General features: G+C 46.6%; 1 protein-coding gene across 1 annotated transcript in view; it reads right to left on the minus strand.

Annotated features, from left to right (window-relative positions):
- The window catches only part of PCSK1N (proprotein convertase subtilisin/kexin type 1 inhibitor), a 69,364-nt gene that overhangs the window by 8,186 nt on the left and 41,063 nt on the right, over nt 1–20,115 (minus strand). The window contains exon 2 of the mRNA XM_069209606.1: nt 7,149–7,813. Coding sequence (XP_069065707.1) covers nt 7,149–7,813 — 665 coding nt within the window. The remainder of the gene's footprint in view (nt 1–7,148; nt 7,814–20,115) is intronic.

A 20,115-nucleotide genomic window follows, 5' to 3' on the forward strand; every position in this document is an offset into this window, starting at 1 on the left:
GCAAAATAAGATGTACGACCCTGTTTGGCAAAGCCCTGGCTGTCTTCTTTCACCAGCAAGCTCAGGCAGCAGGGGCTGCTCCAACAATGAAGAGGATGAGGTCTGCAATACCTAGAGAGAACAAACATTCTGAAAGATTGATCTGCTTGTCTGATGAGCAAATGCTTTCCAGGTGTCACTGACAGATCTGGGGAGAGATAATAAAGTTTTGAGGTACCCTCCATAAAAAGTCCCATGAAGAATTTCTCTTATCAACTGAAGAGGGGATCGTGGCTGTTCGTCATTGAGTAAAGATGTGTAACTTCACAACTCCTATGAGAAGCAACATCATAACAGGTATGGTCTTGTTTGCCGTGTGCTTATAGGGAATATTTGTGTGATGCTAAGGAGTAAGGTGTAGTGTGAGTGGGATGTTGGGAGCAGTTGGTAAGCTAATAGAGGTTGGAGAGATCTGACCTAGAGACTTAATAAAACACTTATTAACAGTTTCCGGCACCGGATCTCAATTACAATAATCTCCTGTAATACGATGAATGGCCATACCTTCCAGTGAGCATCCGACTTCTGAAGCCACAGCTGCACCGCAACAACAGCCCGGGGTTGTGAGGATTGTAGGAGAGAGGTGCCTCAGAGCTGGGACACAACAGTCCAAGATGGGAGGTCCGGGTGGCCATTTTTAGAGTGGGCAGAGCCACCGGCCCCCAAGAAACAGAGCTATGCATCTGTGCGGAAGAGTCAGGAACTGAGAGTAACGAAGGCAGCAGTCTTGCAGCCTTCATCAGGCATGAAGAGTACATGAGTGATACAGGGTGATCTGGGCCTCCATCTTCACCAGCACCCATTCATGCAAAAGGTGGCAGCTGTATCAAATAGCAGAAGTAGTGGAATGTCCCAGTGTGGTGCCAGAATATAGTCAGAATAGCCGCTGAAAAAATATCCTTTCCTTAGGGCCTCATTACGAGACTGGTGGTCCAAGGACCGCCAGCCTCGGGGAGACGGTCGGACCACCGCAACTGTGGCGGTCCGACTGCAATCTTATAACCCTGGTGTGTGGACCCGCCAGGAGACCGCTGTTCCCGCCGGGAACATTTTTCCCAACGGGATGACGGCGGTCTGAGTTGCACTCAGCCAGAGCGGTGCTGAATTCAGCGCCACCTGGCTGATTTCAACTCACCTCACCGCCAGCTTTTCATGGCGGTTACCACGCCACGGAAAGGCTGGCAGTAAGGGTGTGTCGGGGGCACAGGGGTGGCCCCTGCCCGCACCCTCGGAATGCGCACTGTCTGCTTTGCAGGCAGAGCTCCTTCCGAGGGTGCTGTTTGATACGATATTGGCCTTGGCTCCCTTAAGGGAGCAAGGCCAATATCGTATCACTGTTACTGCCGGTCAGCCCTGCGGAACATGTATTACAATGTTCCCACAGGTCAGCCAAGGAGGAACATTGTAATACGCTCAAGGGGGACATCACCGCCATGGCAGTGGCGCCCTCCCCGCAGATTTGGTGTTGCCGTGGTGGGACCGCCAAAGTCGTAATCAGGTCCAAAATATTTTTTACAGAAATATTTCCCCATAGGAGTAAATAATAGAAAATCTACACCATGTCATATTTTTCTAAATTATATTTAGGGCACAATATTTGTACCAGACTATATTTCTGTGGATGATTTTCTGACATGCAACCACAGTTCCAGAATAAGGTTGGCCCACATCCAATATAATTCACTCCTAAACCATTTCCAGCACAATGAAACGTAAAGTCCACAGGCCACCTCGACTCTTATAAAGGAGAATTCCAGAACCAAAAGAGTGCCGAGATTCTGAAACCACTATGGGACCTCAGAAATGGTACATAGGAGCTAGAGAAATGCATATAGCATTGACTTCAACAGGCATACTGTGTATGTTTTACCAATGCTGGAAGTGCCTCCTGAATAGAAAAACAATGGAAGAACCAGACTACAGGATACCACATGCAATACAGAGTGCAACATTCCAAGCAGCACTACAGGGGACATCGATTGAACTACATAAAGACTGATACAACAGGGTTACCAGACAAACAGGGTGCCACATCCAGGCCAATTCCAGACCATTGGGTACCATGTCTAAACCATTGCCAGACAACAGGGTGCTACATCTCGAGCACTTCCACAGGCATACCAGAGAACAGAGTGCAACATCCAGACCAAAGTCATACGACTGGTGACCATGTCTTGCATTACTTTCCATTAGAGAGGTGTTAAATTGGTGAAGCTTTTGCGTTCTTGTGCATTCACCTATGGATTTAGCTGCATTCCCAGATTTACTAAAGCTATTAAACCTGGGAATGCATTGCAATGCTGCTCCTCCCTGAACCAGATGTAAATAGGAGAAATATATTTATGTCTCCTTGTTACTTCTTTCTTTGTGTGTTCTGCAGCATGCATAGAAAGAGGAAAATGCCTTTAAGGTATTCCTTGCTGCACAAAAACAATCCTGCCTGCAACACAGGTACCCTTGCACTATGCTGCATGGCCCAAGCAGTTCCACAGAAATACCAGGCTACATTAGATTAACCACATCCGAGCAAATACCACAGTAATAGTGCCACATCCAGACACATCCAATGCCCTAGGAGTATCTGCTTGCATTAATTTCAGCCACTGGTAATCTGGCTTGTTAGGCCTTATAAGTGATGTGCATCTTGAGTCCAATGCCAGTGTACACAATCTTAGGGAGACTCATGAAGACTGCTAAAAAGTGAATTTTTGAGTGGGTGACCTAATGTCAGCTAATGATAATTACTCTGGGCCACAGTACAGGCCTCAGGGTGCCCATCCAGTGCAATATTAAAGGACCAAAGGGTGCAACAACTAGGCCAATACCATACGACATGTTGCCACTACCAAGCACTTCCTGGGGAATAACAGACAATACTGGGAGAACCAAATCTTGAGTAATAGCGTACCTCCTCTATATCGCATGTGTTATATTGCATAAAAATTGTATCACTTCCATTGCATCAGTCTAACCACTACATTGTAGGGTTCTGCAGGGGAAGTATAGACAAGTAGATATGAAGTAGTAATAGCGATTATATATTTACCCTATGCTGCAGTGGTTATGTCAATGTAGCGGATGCAATATTATTGTATGTTGATATTAATAACATAGATCATGTATGATACTACCAAAGAAATACCACAGGAATACCAGACCACTGAGTGCCCACCAGAGAAGCACCAAACGAACGACTGCTACATCCAACCAATAACATTGGAATACCAAACCACAAGGTGCCACACCCAATCAATAACACAGCAATACTAAACCACAGGATGCCACGTCCAATCAATAACACAGGGATACCAGACAGAGGATGCCCACCAGATAAATACCAAACCAATCAGTGCCACATCCAAGGCAAGTATATTAGACCACAATAAAATACATGCAGACAAGCACCACAGGATTAGCAGACCACAGTGCTTACATACCATAAAATGAAACAGGAATACCAGATCATCGTGAGCTGCAACCAGTCCAATACCACATGAACATCAGTAGACAGGCTGTATTTGTGCACCAAGCAAGAAAGCATTTCTTACCAAGCAAAGTTAAAAAAATACAATACAACAGGGTGTTGCATCCTGACTAGTACTACAGAGATGCCAAAATAAAAGTTGCAATACCCTGATCAGCAATAGATGAACAACGATCAACCCCACAAGAATAGCAGACCACAGGGTGCCACATCCCAATCAATAACACAGAAATACCCAACAAAAGGATGCATCATCCTGAGCAACACCACAGTGATACCAGTCCAGAGGGTGCCACATCAGGTCAATGACACACGGATGCCAAACCACAGGGTGCCACATCCAAATCAATAGCACAGAAAACCCAACAAAAGGATGCAGCATCCTGAGCAACACCACAGGAATACCAGTCCACAGGGTGCCACATCCAGTCAATGACACAAGGATGCCAAACCACAGGGTGCCACATCCCAGTCAATAACCCAGAAATACCCAACAACAGGATGCAGCATCCTTAGCAACATTGTAAGAGTACCAGACCACAGGGCGCCACAGCATCCTGAGTAACACTGTAGGAATAGCAGTCCACTGTGGCCCACATCTAGTGTGAATACCCCAGGAATACAGCACCACTGCAAGAATATCAGACAACAGGATGCCACAGTCAATCAATAACACATACCAAACCACATGGTGAAACATCCTGACCAACACTACAGGAACACAAGTCCACATCTAGAGTCAATTCTAGAGGAATACAACAACATTACAGGAATACCAGAACACAGGGTGCCACGTCCCAATCCACAACACAGGAATACTAAACTACTGGGTATAATAACCTGAGCAACATCGGAGGGATACTAGACCACAGGGTTTTACATTCAATCAATTACGCAGGAATACAAAACATGCAACATCATTATCAACATAACGAATGCCAGACCACAGAGTGCCACATCCTGATCAATTACAAAGTAACGCCAATCAACATTGATTGAACCACACAATCAGGGCAGTAAAGTGGGAATACAAGACAACAGAGTTCTGCATCGGATCAGGGTCAGAGTCAATACTCTAGGAATGCCATGTGACAGTGCACTCCATCTAGAGTCAACACCACAGGGACACCAGCACAGAGTAGGCCACATCCAGAGTTAATATCACATGAAAGGCAGCACACAGGGTGTCACATCTAGAGACAATACCACATTAATCCCAGGCCACTATGTGTCATCGGTGTGGTAAACACCACAGGAATACTAGACCACAGTGTGCCACATGGATGACCAACACCACAGGGATAGTAGACCACAGTGTGCCACATGGATGGTCAACACCACAGGAATACCAGACCATAGTGTGCCACATCTAGGGTCAGAACAGCAGGAATGCAAGTGCACAATGTGCCACATCCAGAGTCAATACCACAGGAATAACAGTGTACAATATGCAATAGTCAGAGTCAATGCCACAGGAATACAATACAGCAAGAATACCAGTGTCACATCTTTAGTAAAAACATAGCAGTACTGGGCCACAGTGTTACATCCAATTCAATTTCACTTGATTTAAATGCTACTGTTGAATAAATAAAACACTTACAATCAACAATAGCACTGGGGTAAGAAAATCAATAGAATATGTTAATGAGTCATTAAAAGACTATTGTTCTTGAAATGTATCATTGAAATATCTCATACTATTTCTTACAAACAAGATCACGCAGAAAGGCAAAAAAACACATTAACTTTCTAGCTGTCAGGGGCCGTGGAGCCTGCAATTCCAGATGTTCCGTGAGCATAATGTGCTATGGTGAATTGTAAAAAATAAATTTGTTTAAAAGCCCATAAAAAGCTTTTTTTAGGCTATGCCCATGTAACATCACATCATGTCTCTGACAACTAGATCCTGAGAAGTGAATCTAAAAACACATTATTGACTTGTCTCTCAGTGCATCCATTGTGCCCATTCAGGGTGCTTACTGCACAGTGGCAACTTCAGTTAACACAGCCCACCACAATAAGCCAACAGCTGAACATTACTCCAGATTCAATGCGAGAGACGTGTTAGACCACAGTGAAATACAACCACAGAAGCATCAGGCTACACCGTGTCACAACCAGAGCTTAGCAAAGGAATAGCAAGTGTGAACCACGCCCAGGGCACTAATACTGGGACACTAGAGTGCAGCCCAGAGCTAAGCAGATGTATATTAGAGGCCATTTCAGTGGGACTACCACACCACGCGGAATCACTACCAAACCAACATCACAGAGAGCCGTATTATAGAGCACCATATCCACAGGTAATGCCATGGAGATACTGGACCAAGGCGTGTCAACATCCATAGCAATGCAGAGAAATAATAAATGTGAGAAGGACTCAAGCAAAGGAAAGCCACGGGATATCAGACCACTGTATGCCACACCCACAGGGATATCAGACCAATTCACACCACACCTGTAGGAATACTAGACCATTGTATGTCCCACCATCAGGAATACCAGACCACTGTGCACCACACCCACAGGAATAGCAGACCACTGTACGCCACACCAACAGGAATACCAGGCCACTGTATGTTACACCAACAGGAATACCAGGCCACTGTACGCCACACCAAAAGGAATACCAGACCACTGTACACCACACCCTCAGGAATACCAGACCACTGTATACCACACCCGCAGGAATACCGGACCACTGTACACCACACCTGCAGGAATAGCAGACCACTGTACGCCACACCAACAGGAATACCAGACCACTGTATGCCACACCCGCAGGGATACCAGACCACTGTGGGCCACACCAACAAGATTACCGGATCACTGTATACCACACATATAGGAACCAGACGACTGTATGTCACTGGATTCAGGAATACTAGACTTATGTACGCCACACCCACAGGAATACCAGACCACTGTACACCACACCAACAGGAATACCAGACCACTGTTCACCACACCTGAAGGAATAGCAGACACCGTACGCCACACCAACAGGAATACCAGACCACTGTGTGCTACACTAACAGGATTACTAGATCACTGTACGCTACACCCATAGGAATATCAGACCACTATGTGCCACACCAACAGGATTACCAGACCACTGTACACCACACCTATAGGAACCAGACCACTGTATGTCACTGGGTTCAGGAATACTAGACCACTGTACGCCACACCCACAGGAATACCAGACCACTGTATCCTCAGACACATTTGCTTTCTGAAATTAGGACCAATGGCTTGATTTGGAGAAATCGGTAAAGTATAATTCTCCAAGACTTACCGCCTTTGATGGACTGTCATCCAGATGTACTTGAGTTCTCAGTCCTTGCTGGTGTAACCACTGTGATTATTAAATTGGTGAATTTGTATTGAGCCACTATCATTTGAATGCAAATATTACTTTATGAGGAATGTTATTGAGCTTTATCAAAATGTGAAATGTTCAGAAATTAAGGAATGCTTGACTTGATTAGACCTTACTGGATATGAGCCCACACCTTCCCCACCCTCATCCCTGGTACCTCCCAATACAGGACACACTTTTTTTCTAAGCCAAACATCTGAGAGTTTGTCATATTCAATAACAAGTCACTCTGATGTGTACCTTAAGACTTCCTCATCCATTTGCCCATCTTCATCGTTGGGTTCTTCCAGGTCCATGCGAGAGGGTGAAGCTTCAAAGCCGCCTTCTTGTCGATATCTGTTGAGGAGGGCCTGGGCCATCTGCGCATTCAGCTGATTTCTAGAACTGGGGGCCTTGACCATGTTGGATGCCAGAGCCGTCTCGTCATAGTCAGGGTAGCCACCTGGGAAGCTATTCTCTGCCTTGGGTGCCCTGGACTGCCCCGCCAGCTGGTCATTGTAGCCTCTCGCCTGATTCATGTCGTTCCAGTAACGCAGTAGATTGGCCAGGTAGACCGCCTCCTTGTCCCTGCGCCTCCCCTCTTCCATCATCTGCTGCAGGGCTAGACGCTCCTCCTGCTCCCGTCCGCTTGGTGCCAGCCGCTCCATGCCTGCCTCTGTTCTGCCTGTACCACCTAGCCGCTCCAGTGCCTGGGCCAACCTCTCATCCTGCTGCAGGCCTGCCAGTCGTGCCAACATGGCCTCGCTCATCTCCGGGTAGTAGGCCTCATTGGTTCGCATCGCTTCTGCCGGTGGATAGGCCATCAACTCTGCCTCGTAGGGCAGGCTCATCTGGAGATCACGCCGGAAGCGCCGGGTGGCTCCCACATCTTCTTGGCCAGGACTCCGTGGCCCATTTCCCAAAGGCTGTGGAGCAGAAAGGAGACATTGTCTAAGAAATGGGCAAACAGGTACCATCTTTTTAAACAATACAAAATTTAAGGATCTGAGGTGTTAAGACAGTAACTTTTCAACAGTGGTCAGAACACAACTTAATAACTAAAGCCCTCACTATACGTGCCCCACTACATAGGGCTTTGTTTTCCAACTCCTGGAGTTACATTGGGTACTGGTAACTCCAGAGTGTAAGGAAATTCTAGCCCATTATGAGTTGGAGCCTAACTGTCCACTAAGAAATGTATTTCCATATAATTGATAATTGCAGCTCTAATACCTCTGATAATTCCTCATTTTGCTCCAAAAGTAAAGACAACCGCAATGTCCCGCAAATCCCAAGATTCTGATGGGAAAGGCTACTGCAGCTTCGAAGCACTGCCATCACATATTTGTGTATGTGTTAGTATTGTGTTGTTACATTTCTGAGTAGTGTTTCTTTTACCTCTTTCTCTTCATGTATTTCTGAATAAACAGTCCAACCTCTCACCCTGGGATGAACAACACCTTTGTTCATGAGTCATTATTGTTTGTTTGAAAACACAGTTGAAACAAAGTTATGGTTGTGAAACAAAATATAGCGCCTCCCCCCCAGAAAGAAGTGGCCAGATATTGTTAACTACACAACCCATATTTCACAACCCTGACTTGCACTCCTCGTGATATCACACGATATCACTGAAGACATCTCAAATTAAATCATTGATGACGTCAAAGATCAATATAGAGAAGAATATCTGTGGGTTTTTAAAGATCAGATTCATTCTGCCTTGTTCCTTCCACTAGATTTACCCCAGTATGCTTCTGCCTACATGCTACTCTGACTGGTTTCCGGATGAGACCTTATCCGGATTTGGGAGCTGAGAAAAGGACTTCTTGTGAACCCCCTGTGCTCTGTTCTGAAGCTTCCAGTCTTTGACAAGATCTATAAGCCAAATTGTAAATGTGGACCATGAAATGGGCAGAACATTTCAATATCACGTAATTCACAAAGGGAGCCAGAGACAGAACTAAACTGGTCGACACCCTGAATTGTAAAAAACAAAACTGGTTTTCTGGAGATCCATGATAAAGAGATTGAAGGAAAAACATATATAGAGCATTTGACGGGTGATTATTTGCCTTGTCTATGGTCCTTAATAAGACTGGTTTCACTTAAGCAGTAGCTTGGCCACTGGGCAGCACTTCCTGTCTGCGTTAATTTCAGGCCTGGGTAGCACTTCCTGTCTGCGTTGATTTCAGGCCTGGGTAGCACTTCCTGTCTGCGTTGATTTTAGGCCTGGGTAGCACTTCCTGTCTGCGTTGATTTCAGGCCTGGGTAGCACTTCCTGTCTGCTTTGATTTTAGGCCTGGGTAGCCCTTCCTGTCTGCGTTGATTTCAGGCCTGGGTAGCACTTCCTGTCTGCGTTGATTTCAGGCCTGGGTAGCACTTCCTGTCTGCTTTGATTTCAGGCCTGGGTAGCACTTCTTTCCTGATGTGGTTTCAGCACTGACGGTGCTCTCTGAGGTGTAGTTACAGCACTGCACGGTACACTTTGCCTGTCCTTTTCAGCACTGGACAGCGCAGCCCCTGGCTGGTGTAGATTCGGGCCTAGGCCGCACTTGCCGCCTGCGGTGAATTCAGCACTGACGGCTGTTATTCACTGTAGTAATTGCTTCACTCAACACCACTTCCTGAATGGAGTGATTTCAGCACCTCACAGCACTTTTTGCCTAGTGTTGATTTCAGCGATGGATGGATCCCTTGGAAGGAAACTAGTGTAAATGTAGAACTCGTCCGTACTTTCTGCCTAGTGTGATTTCAGCACGGCACTTCTTGCCTAGTGTTGATTTTACCACAGATAACGCTCCCCACTGCTGTGATTTTAGCACTGCACATGATTGCTTGGCTGGTGTGGTTGCAGCATGAGACAGCACTTCCTGGCGGGTGTGGATTCAGCACTGGACAGCGCACCTCCGTGTGGCTGTGGGTACAGCGCACTTCCTGGCGAGTGTGGATTCAGCACTGGACAGCGCACTCCCTGCCGGGTGTTGGTTAAGCAGTGGACAGCGCACTTCTAGGCAGGTGTGGATTGGACTCAGCACTGGACAGCGCACTTCCAGGCAGGTGTGGATTCAGCACTGGATAGCGCACTTCCAGGCGGGTGTTGGTTCAGCACTGGACACCGCATTTCCAGGCGGGTGTGGATTCAGCACTGGACAGCGCAGCTTGTGGATTCAGCACTGCACAGCGCACCTCGGGTGGAGGTGGATGCAGCGCACTTCCTGGCGAGTGTGGATTCGGTGTGGATTCAGCACTGGACAGCGCACTTCCTGCGGGTGTTGGTTAAGCAGTGGACAGCGCACTTCTAGGCAGGTGTGGATTGGATTCAGCACTGGACAGCGCACCTCCGGTGGATGTGGATGCAGCGCACTTCCTGGCGGGTGTGGATTCAGCACTAGACAGCGCACCTCCGGTCGGTGTGGATACAGCGCACTTCCTGGCGGGTGTGGATTCAGCACTGGACAGCGCACCTCCGGTGGGTGTGGATGCAGCGCACTTCCTGGCGGGTGTGGATTTAGCACTGGACAGCGCACCTCCGGTGGATGTGGATGCTGCGCACTTCCTGGCGGGTGTAGATTCAGCACTGGACAGCGCACCTCCGGTGGATGTGAATACACCGCACTTCCTAACGGGTGTGGATTCAGCACTAGACAGCGCACCTTGTGGATTCAGCACTGCACAGCGCACCTCCGGTGGATGTGGATGCAGCGCACTTCCTGGCGGGTGTGGATTCAGCACTGGACAGCGCACCTCCGGTGGATGTGGATACAGCGCACTTCCTGGCGGGTGTGGATTCAGCACTGCACAGCGCACCTTCGGGGGATGTGGATGCAGCGCACATCCTGGCGGGTGTGGATTCAGCACTGCACAGCGCACCTTCGGGGGATGTGGATGCAGCGCACTTCCTGGCGGGTGTGGATTCAGCACTGGACAGCGCACCTTCGGGGGATGTGGATGCAGCCCACTTCCTGGCGGGTGTGGATTCAGCACTGGACAGCGCTGTTCATACCTGCACAAACTGAAACTCGGTGCTTTTAGCGCCTCCATCAACAACCTTCCTCTTTTGTAAAAATGTGAATAAAATACTTATTTACGCTGGCCTCTCTGGCCACGGGAGGGCTGTTTGTTTTTTCTAACACTGCGCATTCGGTTGTTCGTCCCTGAACCGCTGCAGGGTTTTATTTTTCTCCGTATTTTGTTTATTTCTTCTTTCTCTGGGATTCATGTTTTTTTAATGTATAATACTGCACTATTCATTGGATCTGCAGAGCGTTCCCAGGCCACCTGGGGTTTCGCTTTATAAATTGTCAAATAAAACAAAATAAAAAAGAATACGCCTTGCGGGAAGTAACCGCACAAAGGCACGAGAACAAGGCAGGAGACGGAGCCTCCGGGGAAACAGGGCTCGGTCTGAAAGCAGATGGCAAACACGTGTGTTCGAAGTGTTGTGGGGTGTCACGTGCACAATGTCTTTGTGTTTTGCAAAAGGGGGTGTCGCTAGAGGTCGTTGTGTTTTGAAAAATGGGGTGTCACTAAAGGCCAAAACTGGCTTTTCTGTTAAATATCTCGTTCTTGCAGGAAGGTTAACGACGGGGTGGTGGGGGGGGCGGGCATCTCGCGAGCGCGACGCGTGCTCCTGGGGCTGCAGGGGGCGCTGTTTCTATGGTAACCATGGCCACTGCTGATGGGCAGGTTGTGTGCATAAAAGAATGATTTCCCTCATTAGCAGGCGATGTTAACCTGGAGGTGCTGGGCAGAGGACCGCGCTCATTAATGGGGACGTCACTGTTCTCTGTCTAATTTCGTTCGATTCCTTAACAAGCTAACTTGAGATGACTCTTCCCACAATGCTTTGCAGCAGGGGCAGACATGCCATCATTGCTGCTTCTGGATTTCTCCTTTTCAGAGAGGACGAATGGACTGTATCAGGGTCAGAGCTTGGCCGATGCACTTAGGACCAGATGCATGTAGTTTAATTTTTCTGAGTTGCTATTAGGATATCGCAATCTGTGATGTATGGCAGTGTGTTTGACACTGTTAGTGATTCATAGTGGGTCACCAATGGACCTTCTTCATCAATATTCATGAGGCAGGTTGCAATTTGCACCACGCACCTTGCACTTATGCTGCTGGCTGTGGAACTAGCAGCTCTCCATTTACGCAAGGCACATCTCACAAACTAAGCGTACCGCCATTGGCTCAAAGCATGGCCAGCAGGGGCGATTACCACGACAAACCAAAAAAACACCAGTGACATAAGAGCTTATTTTAAATCCAACTCTAGTGTTTCTTGGAAGCGAAGAAATAAGTTATCACACCACTTCGCAGAAGTTATGTCATCTGATTTTCCCCAGTATTTCCTCATTTGCCCCCAGATTTTCACACACAGATTTAATTTTGTTGATTTGAGCAGCTCAAATCTCTATGCAGAAATAAACAGACCCTTGGACTTCATAGTTTGATGGGGCCGGTCACACACACCTGCCGCTTATACAGCTCCGAAAGAGCAAGCACTTTTAATAAACAAATGAAAAACAAGGTATGTCCATTCTATGCACAAGTTCATGCCTGGTGAGACTCGGGGAGGGGGGGGCTAGTTTCTAGCCAAGGGGTGCTAGCTTGAAGGAAGCACTGATTGTGGCAGTTTGAGGCATGCTCTTTTAGACAGAGTCAGGGCATTTGCTGGAGTAGAAAGCATTCCCCCCATTAGAAGAACAAGGAACATCTGGATTTAATATTACCACACAGGAGACCTGTGGCATCTCTTAGACATGCCAAGCTTCCGTAAGCCTTTTGGTATTACCACACATTTGTATGAGTAACAAACCAATTAGAAAGATGCAGTGCTCCTTCTGTCTTCCCTACCCGCCCTCCCCTGATCAGCAAGCCCCCAGCTACAGCCTGCCCCCTCTAATTAATTGATAAAACAAAGCCAGCTGAGAGTGACAGTGCGGCACCACTAATGAGCGGCCGTGGGAGGCTGTGAGTCACACACTGCTTCTGGGTCATGAGGAAGGCCCCCTCTGCTGGTAGGTGGAGGAGGTGCACATTCGCTTCAGGGTTCTGAAAGACAGCAATGAGAGAAAACTAAACAAGACAAATAAATAACTTAATGGCAAATGACCATGGTTTTAAAAGTTTCCAATCTTTCAGAATTGTGGAGTTTAAGGAAGTTTGGGTTCCAAATGCTTTGGACTGCACTGAGAGGGCCCGGCCACCTACACCGACAGCTGGCATAAAGAACGCAGCTCGAAAAGCTAGGTAGGCAGGCCAAAGTGAATGTGCAGGCCTGTGCCAGATACAGTTGGACACCATGAACTCTAAAGCTTCAGAATAGACTGGTCTTGGGCAGCAGTCTGTTGCTCCTTTGACACTGCAAGCAAAGGGCGAGCAGTTCCTTACCCATGTCACAAAGTTGCTGCTGGCATTCAACTACCCCATGACTTTCACCCACTGCTGACAAATATTGGCAAAGAAAATAGGTGTTGCTTTTTAATCACAATGCAAGCCTGCCTATTGACTTTGCCAATGCTTGTTTCCATTCGCCATGTCCGCCCACAGTGGTGAAATTATGTTGGAATGAGGCACCATGGGGCAAATTTATGAGGCCCTTGTGCGCCACCACTGTGTCACTTTTTGTGATGCAATGGTGGCACAGACCTTGAAATGATATCTATGAGGTCACGCTAAGCAACTTTTCCACTCTTTGAATGGCTTTATAAATATGGAGTAAGGTAAGGCAGCGCAAATTGATGCGTTGCCTTACTCTGTGCAAGGGTGGCATTCCATGGGCATTGGGGTAGCTATTCCCATGCAACACCCATGGATTTTGAACCATCCCTAGGTTTGACAAGGACTTGTAAAACTGGGGATGCGCCAAAACCTTACACCTCCCCAGAGAGGAGGCGTAACAAGGAAAAATATTTTTTTTCTCCTCGTTTTTTTCCTCTTTCTATTTGTGCTGCAGAATGCAGCACACATAGGAAGAAACAGTCTCACAGGATTGTTTTTGTGCAGGAATGTGCACCTTCCAGCACAAAAACAATCCTGCACGCAACGCAGGCACCCTTGCACTATGGTGCAAAGGTACATGCATTGGCGGTGGGCAGCCCATTGTGCCCAAGCACAAGGAGAAAGGACAGGAATGCACCATATGCTATACAGTGCATGCCTGCCCTTTCCTTTTGATGCAGGGCTGCCCTGCGCCAAAAAGCCCATAGATATGGGCTTTTGTCAATAAGTGCGCTAACATTACACAGCAATGTTGAGTAAAACAACACAGCATGGTGAGACACTTCAAAGGACTCTTGGAGAGGATGTACCTGTTGGGTAACTGTTACCTGGCCGGAGGACCTGGGAAGACTGTCAAGTGAAGCTAGGAAGATAAACAAAAGAAGACTAGGTCCTAAATAGAGGATTTCAGTTCCACCACCACTTAAACTCATTCACTTTCCGTGTATCTAAAATGTCTTCAACTTAGAGAAGGGATAGAAGGGCGAGTAGCCTTTCCCTGCAGTCTTTAAGCCACATGGGGCCATATGTACGAACACTTTTTCCCATAGACACAGAATGGGGAAAAACCTTTGCTACATCTGGCCCATACTCTTTACCCCGCAGTCTTTACCATGCAGGTAGGTACCAATCAGGAAAATATATTTAATGGATTTTTACCTTTACCCCACATCCTTTACCATTTAAGGTTATGGCTTTTAAATAACATTTGTATGTTACTTAAAAAGTGGGATTAAGGTGTGGGTAAAGGTAAAGAAAATTAAGTGTGATTCTAGGGGTTAAAATTGGGTAGAGGTAAAAGAGAAGGTTTTTTAGTGATCAGGTGTCTAGCAGTAGAGGAAGGTAAGGGATTTCGCATGGTTCATACATGTGTAGAGGTAAAGGGTCACATTTACTTAGGGCTCAAGGGTGGGTAGAGGTAAAGGGAGGCAAGGAGATTTTAGGGTACAGGTAGGCAGAGATACAGGGGATAAGGCTTTTTAGGGTTCAGGGAAGGGTAAAGGGAGGTAGGGAAGATTAAAAAAGGGATGCTAAGGGAATTACCCCCAAAACAGAAAAAATTGTGTTTATGGGGTGACCACCCAAAAAAGTATATCTGCATATATCCTGTATTGTAAAGTCTGATACAAAAGCCCTGTGTTGTATTACAACACATTGCAAAGGTCAATGCATTGTAAAGCCTGCGTGGTAAAGGCATGAGGGGTAAAGATCCACTCTGTAACGTCTGATATTCGCCCAGATAGATGTATGGATGGAATCAAAATTGTACTTTTGATCACCAGGTCTATCAAATCTCTTAAAGTTAGGAGGGCATTTTCGGTCCTGGCCTCTAACGTTTGGACCCAGTTGCCTCTGGAGCTAAGGTAGACTCATTTTGTCTTTTAGTAAGAAGCTTAAAACGTAATTTGAAGTCAAAGCCTACCAGATCCCTGCTCTATTGACACTTTAGGGACATTTGGAAAGCTTCCATAGGAATGCATTACACCCAACGCTTATCATTGATTTTATGGTTTGTAACTCACATTTGCTTGCTTTATACTTGCTGGTTTTATTTGTTTAAGGCTGTTCAGCTTGAGTTCATCCCTTCCCTTGCGCAAGCCCTATTTACTGTATTTTTCGACCAGTACTGAATTTCTGTCTGTTAACAAGCCTTTAAATCTTGCAGGCCTCGAAAAATCTATTCACCCACTCACTATGGCGAGTCATATTTTATCATGTTGAGCTATTTTTAGGACCTACTCGCCCCTTCTGGCGAGTTGACAAAGAACAGGTGCTCTGTTCAGTCAGAAAGTTAAGGAGCAGTGGTTTTATCTTGTTTTCTTGTCATATTTGCTCTGTGTTCAGAGACCAAGGTAAAAAACTAGTTTGTCTTCTTACAATTAATTTTCCTTCTGACTGCAGAGTTCCACGATTTTGTAAGGTGAACTCTCTGACGTACTGTACTAAGAGTGTGAAATGAAAGGCTCTAAGGTTTCAGGTTTTTCCTAACATACAATATTTAAATAAATAATTCAACTGTACAAACATTTCTAAACACATTTCAGTAGTTGTGAAAGCCCTTTTTTTGTTTCTACTTTTGTGTGATGAAAAACATTTTTTCATAGGATGAAAACAAATCAGAACACTTTACTTGGTGATGTGCAACCCAAATTTCACAGATTCTTGTTAATACGCTATATAGTTTTATCAGTAAAGCTGCTTGTTAGTGGAAACGTTTTTGGACATTTCTTGGAAATGTACTGTCTGTAAATGATAGTGTGCTCCCTCATCATGCTTTAGCAATATATAGATAAAACAAGTGAGTGTTTAAAGATAAACTGATAAACAGTCCTGCCCTGATGGCAATGCCATTAGTATATTAAGAGGCAAGTCATGGATCATGTATCCCCTATAAGTGGGCTAGATTCTTATTATACATGGAGCAAACGTTTAGTCTATTTAATCAAAAAAAGTGTTTTTCTTGCACAGTAGGAATGCTGAATTTGAATATTTGAAGGTGTACTCATATGTGAGAAGGTGACTCTGTAAACTAAAATATTTGCATACGATCACTCAGTGTAAGATCTGTTTACTGATCAAGTACATTACAGGTAGGTCAAGTAGGCTATTCAGGTTATTCGACCTGCAGGTCTAGTACCATTTTTATGATTTTTCGAGGCCTGTATTGTTCAAATCTTATCACATTTGATGTGTAGTCAAAGAGAGACCTCAAATGACGGGCGCTGTCTTCCAGGGAGCTTGGTGTTTAATTTTCTTTTGTCTGACTTCAAATTGAGAGGATTTATATGATAATCATGCTTGCTACTCGGGTGTGTAATACAAATTTTACATTTACATTTCTATAAATGAACTATGCAGATATTTGAGAATATTGAAAGCACAAGTGAATCAAATTTTTATTGGTAATTCTGAAGTGTGGTGGAAACAAATATTTTAATATGATCAAAACAAACCAATACAGTATGGGCCTCATTACAACCTTAGCGGGCGACCTCCGCCGCCCGCCAAGGTTTAACCACCATGCGGCCGTACTCCCACCGTACCCATTTTGACATCCCCGCTGGGCCGGCGGGGATGTCGGCCGCAACATGGGAGCAGGTTCCTAATGGAGCCGGCGGTGTTGCAGCCGTGCGACGGGTGCAGCTGCACCCGTTACGCTTTTCTGCAGTGTGGGGCTGTGCCTGGGGGCCCCTGCACTGCCCATGCCTGGTGCATGGGCAGTGCAGGGGCCCCCAGGGGCCCCGCGACTCCCCTTCCCACCAGCCTTGACTGCCATGGACAGGCTGGCGGGAAGGGGACTCATAATCCCATGCAAGCAGCGATGTCCTGGAGGATTAAAACCGGTGGGACAGCCATAGCGGTAAACCACCGGTCCCGGCGGTGCGACCATAGTAGGCAAGATTGCACCGCCAGCCTATTGGCGGTGCAATCGCCAAAACAGCCGCCGGGGTTGTAATGAGGGCCTATGTGATTACATTTGCACGCATTATCATTTGTGTGCAGTACAACTGTATGTCTGTGTAAATGTAGTGGTCATTTCAATTGAAGATGTGTTTGCTTGTAATGGCTGTGCACTACCACACCATGCATACTCCACTCTTCTCTGCACCACTCCACACCACTGCACTCCTCTCTGCACCACTTCACAATAAGCCACTCCACACTGCTTCGCTGCCCTCTACTCTGCACCACTCCACTCTACATGACTTCACTCAATGCTTCTCTACTCTACACCAATCTACTCTATGCCAATGCACTCTACCCCATACTACTCTACTATGTACCACTGCACTTTTTCACCATTGCACTCTACGCCAATCCACTTTAATCTACTCTGCACCACTGCACTCTACAATGCTGCATTCTAAGACACTCTATACCACTGCATTTTGCGCCACTTCTTTCTACCCCACTTCATTCTACATCAATCGATTCCACTCTGCACCATTCCACTCTGTGCCTCTCCACTCTATGCCACTACAGTCTACCCTGTGCAACCCCACTCCACCCCACTGCACTCTAAGAAACTCTATTCTATGCCACTGCACTCTATGCAACTTCACTCTACACCAATGCACTCTACACCACTTTACTCAAAACCAATATACTCTTCACATCTGCACTCTGTCAATCTACTCTACACCACTGCACTGTACACCAATATACTCTTCTCAGCAACATTTTACTTTCGCCACTGCACTTATTGCCACTCTACACCGTTGCACTCTATGCCACTTTACTATGCACCACTCTATGCCACTGCACTCTACACTAATGTACTCTACGCCACTCTATTCTATACCACTGCACTCTATGCCACTGAACTCCACACCACAGCACTCTACACCACAGAACTCGGTGCCACTCTGCGCCACTGCACACTGCTCTGCACGACTCTACTCTATGCTACTCTACTGCACTCTATACCAGTGCCCTTTATGTTACTACACTCTATGCCAGTCCACTCTATGCCACTCTAACCTGCTGTGCACCACTGCACTATGACACTCACTCTACGCAACTTTACTCTACACCTCTTTACTTCACTCTGCACCACTCTGCTCTATGCCAGTGCACTCTACCCCACTCCACTATGTACCACTGCACTCTTCACTACTGCACCGCTGTACTCTGCACTACTTTACTCTATGGGAATGCACTCTATTCCACTGTACTCTATGCCACTTTACTCCACTCTCTGCCACTCTACCCTATACTGTTGCACTCTAAGCCACTGTAATCTACTCTACACCACTCTACTGTACATCACTGCACTCTACATCAAGGGACTCTATACCATTTTACTCAAAACCAATACACCATATGCCAATCTACTCTGCACCATTGTACTTTACGACACTTCACTCCACAATATTCCACTCTAGCACTCTACTCCATTAAACTCTACTCCACTCTATGCCACTCCAATCTACAACACTCTAGTCCACTTCAATGCACTTTATCACACTACTCGATTGTACCATGCTCTTTGAAACTCCTTCTACATCACTCCATGCCATTTTACTCCACTCTATTCTACAGCACACTACTCCACCCCACTGCTCCGATCTACGCCAGTCCACTCCAACTCCACTTCACTTTAAGCCACTCCACTTTGATACTCTATGCCACTTCACTCTATGGTACTCCATTCTATGCCACTCTACTCTCCCACACTACTCCACTCTATGACAATCTACTCTGCTCTATGTCACTCTACTGTACAACACTATACTCCACTCTACCCAATACCCTCTGCACCACTCCAAGGCACTCTATGCCACTCCACTCTACAACATTCCATTCCACTCCACTCTGACACTCTACTCCACTCTACATCACTCCACTCTACGCCCTTCAGTCTACGACACTCTACTTCCTCCACAACACTTTACACCACTCCATTCTGTGCCACTCTATGACACTTCACACCATGCCACTCAAATGTACTACACGCCACTCCACACCACCCTACACCACTCCACGTCACTCTACTCCACGATTCTCAATGCTACTCCATAACATGCTACTCTACTGCTCTTTATGACAACCTTTTCCACTTTCTTCTACCCCAGTAACTTTTAACCACACTGAACAGCAGCCAATCTGGTGCAGAACATGGCTAATACCTATTGGCAAAGCCAATAGCTTTTGCATAGGCGAGACCTATTGGCTTTGCCAATGCTTGTTTCTATTTCCTTCCCCTTCACAGATTCCTCTAGCACCATGAAACCCTTGGGTGAACGAAGCACGTTAGCAAGTTCTTTTAATGAATTGTGGCGTGGGAGTGGAGGTCTTTTTCTATGTCCGGTAAGTAAGACAGACATCTTTCTGAACCTGCGTCAATACCTTGAAATGTTTTCTACTTATGCAAGAATCTGAGAGCAGCTGAGACAGTCCACCAGAGCCTTAAAGCCTCCAGCCAGCCGGGCCACCCTCTTTGGAAGATGGCTACCAGTTCTCCAGTGGTTTTTAATTAGATTGAGTTGGAAAATCAATCATGGACCAGACCAAGTCTCAGCCAGAAGGTGCACCCCTCACATGGTACTTGCCTCAGGATGCAGCACCCCCTACATCCCCCGCGCCCAGTCACAGGCTGGTGACCCCTGTGTTCTCTCATCACCACCAGCCCCCCCAGTGAGGCCGGCTGAGCCCAGCCTGGAGGAAGCAGCTGCGCCGGCATAATTATTCAGTCGCTGCAGGAACATTGTGGCTCTGA

This window comes from Pleurodeles waltl, chromosome 10 (genome assembly GCF_031143425.1).
Source record: "Pleurodeles waltl isolate 20211129_DDA chromosome 10, aPleWal1.hap1.20221129, whole genome shotgun sequence".
NCBI lineage: Eukaryota > Metazoa > Chordata > Amphibia > Caudata > Salamandridae > Pleurodeles > Pleurodeles waltl.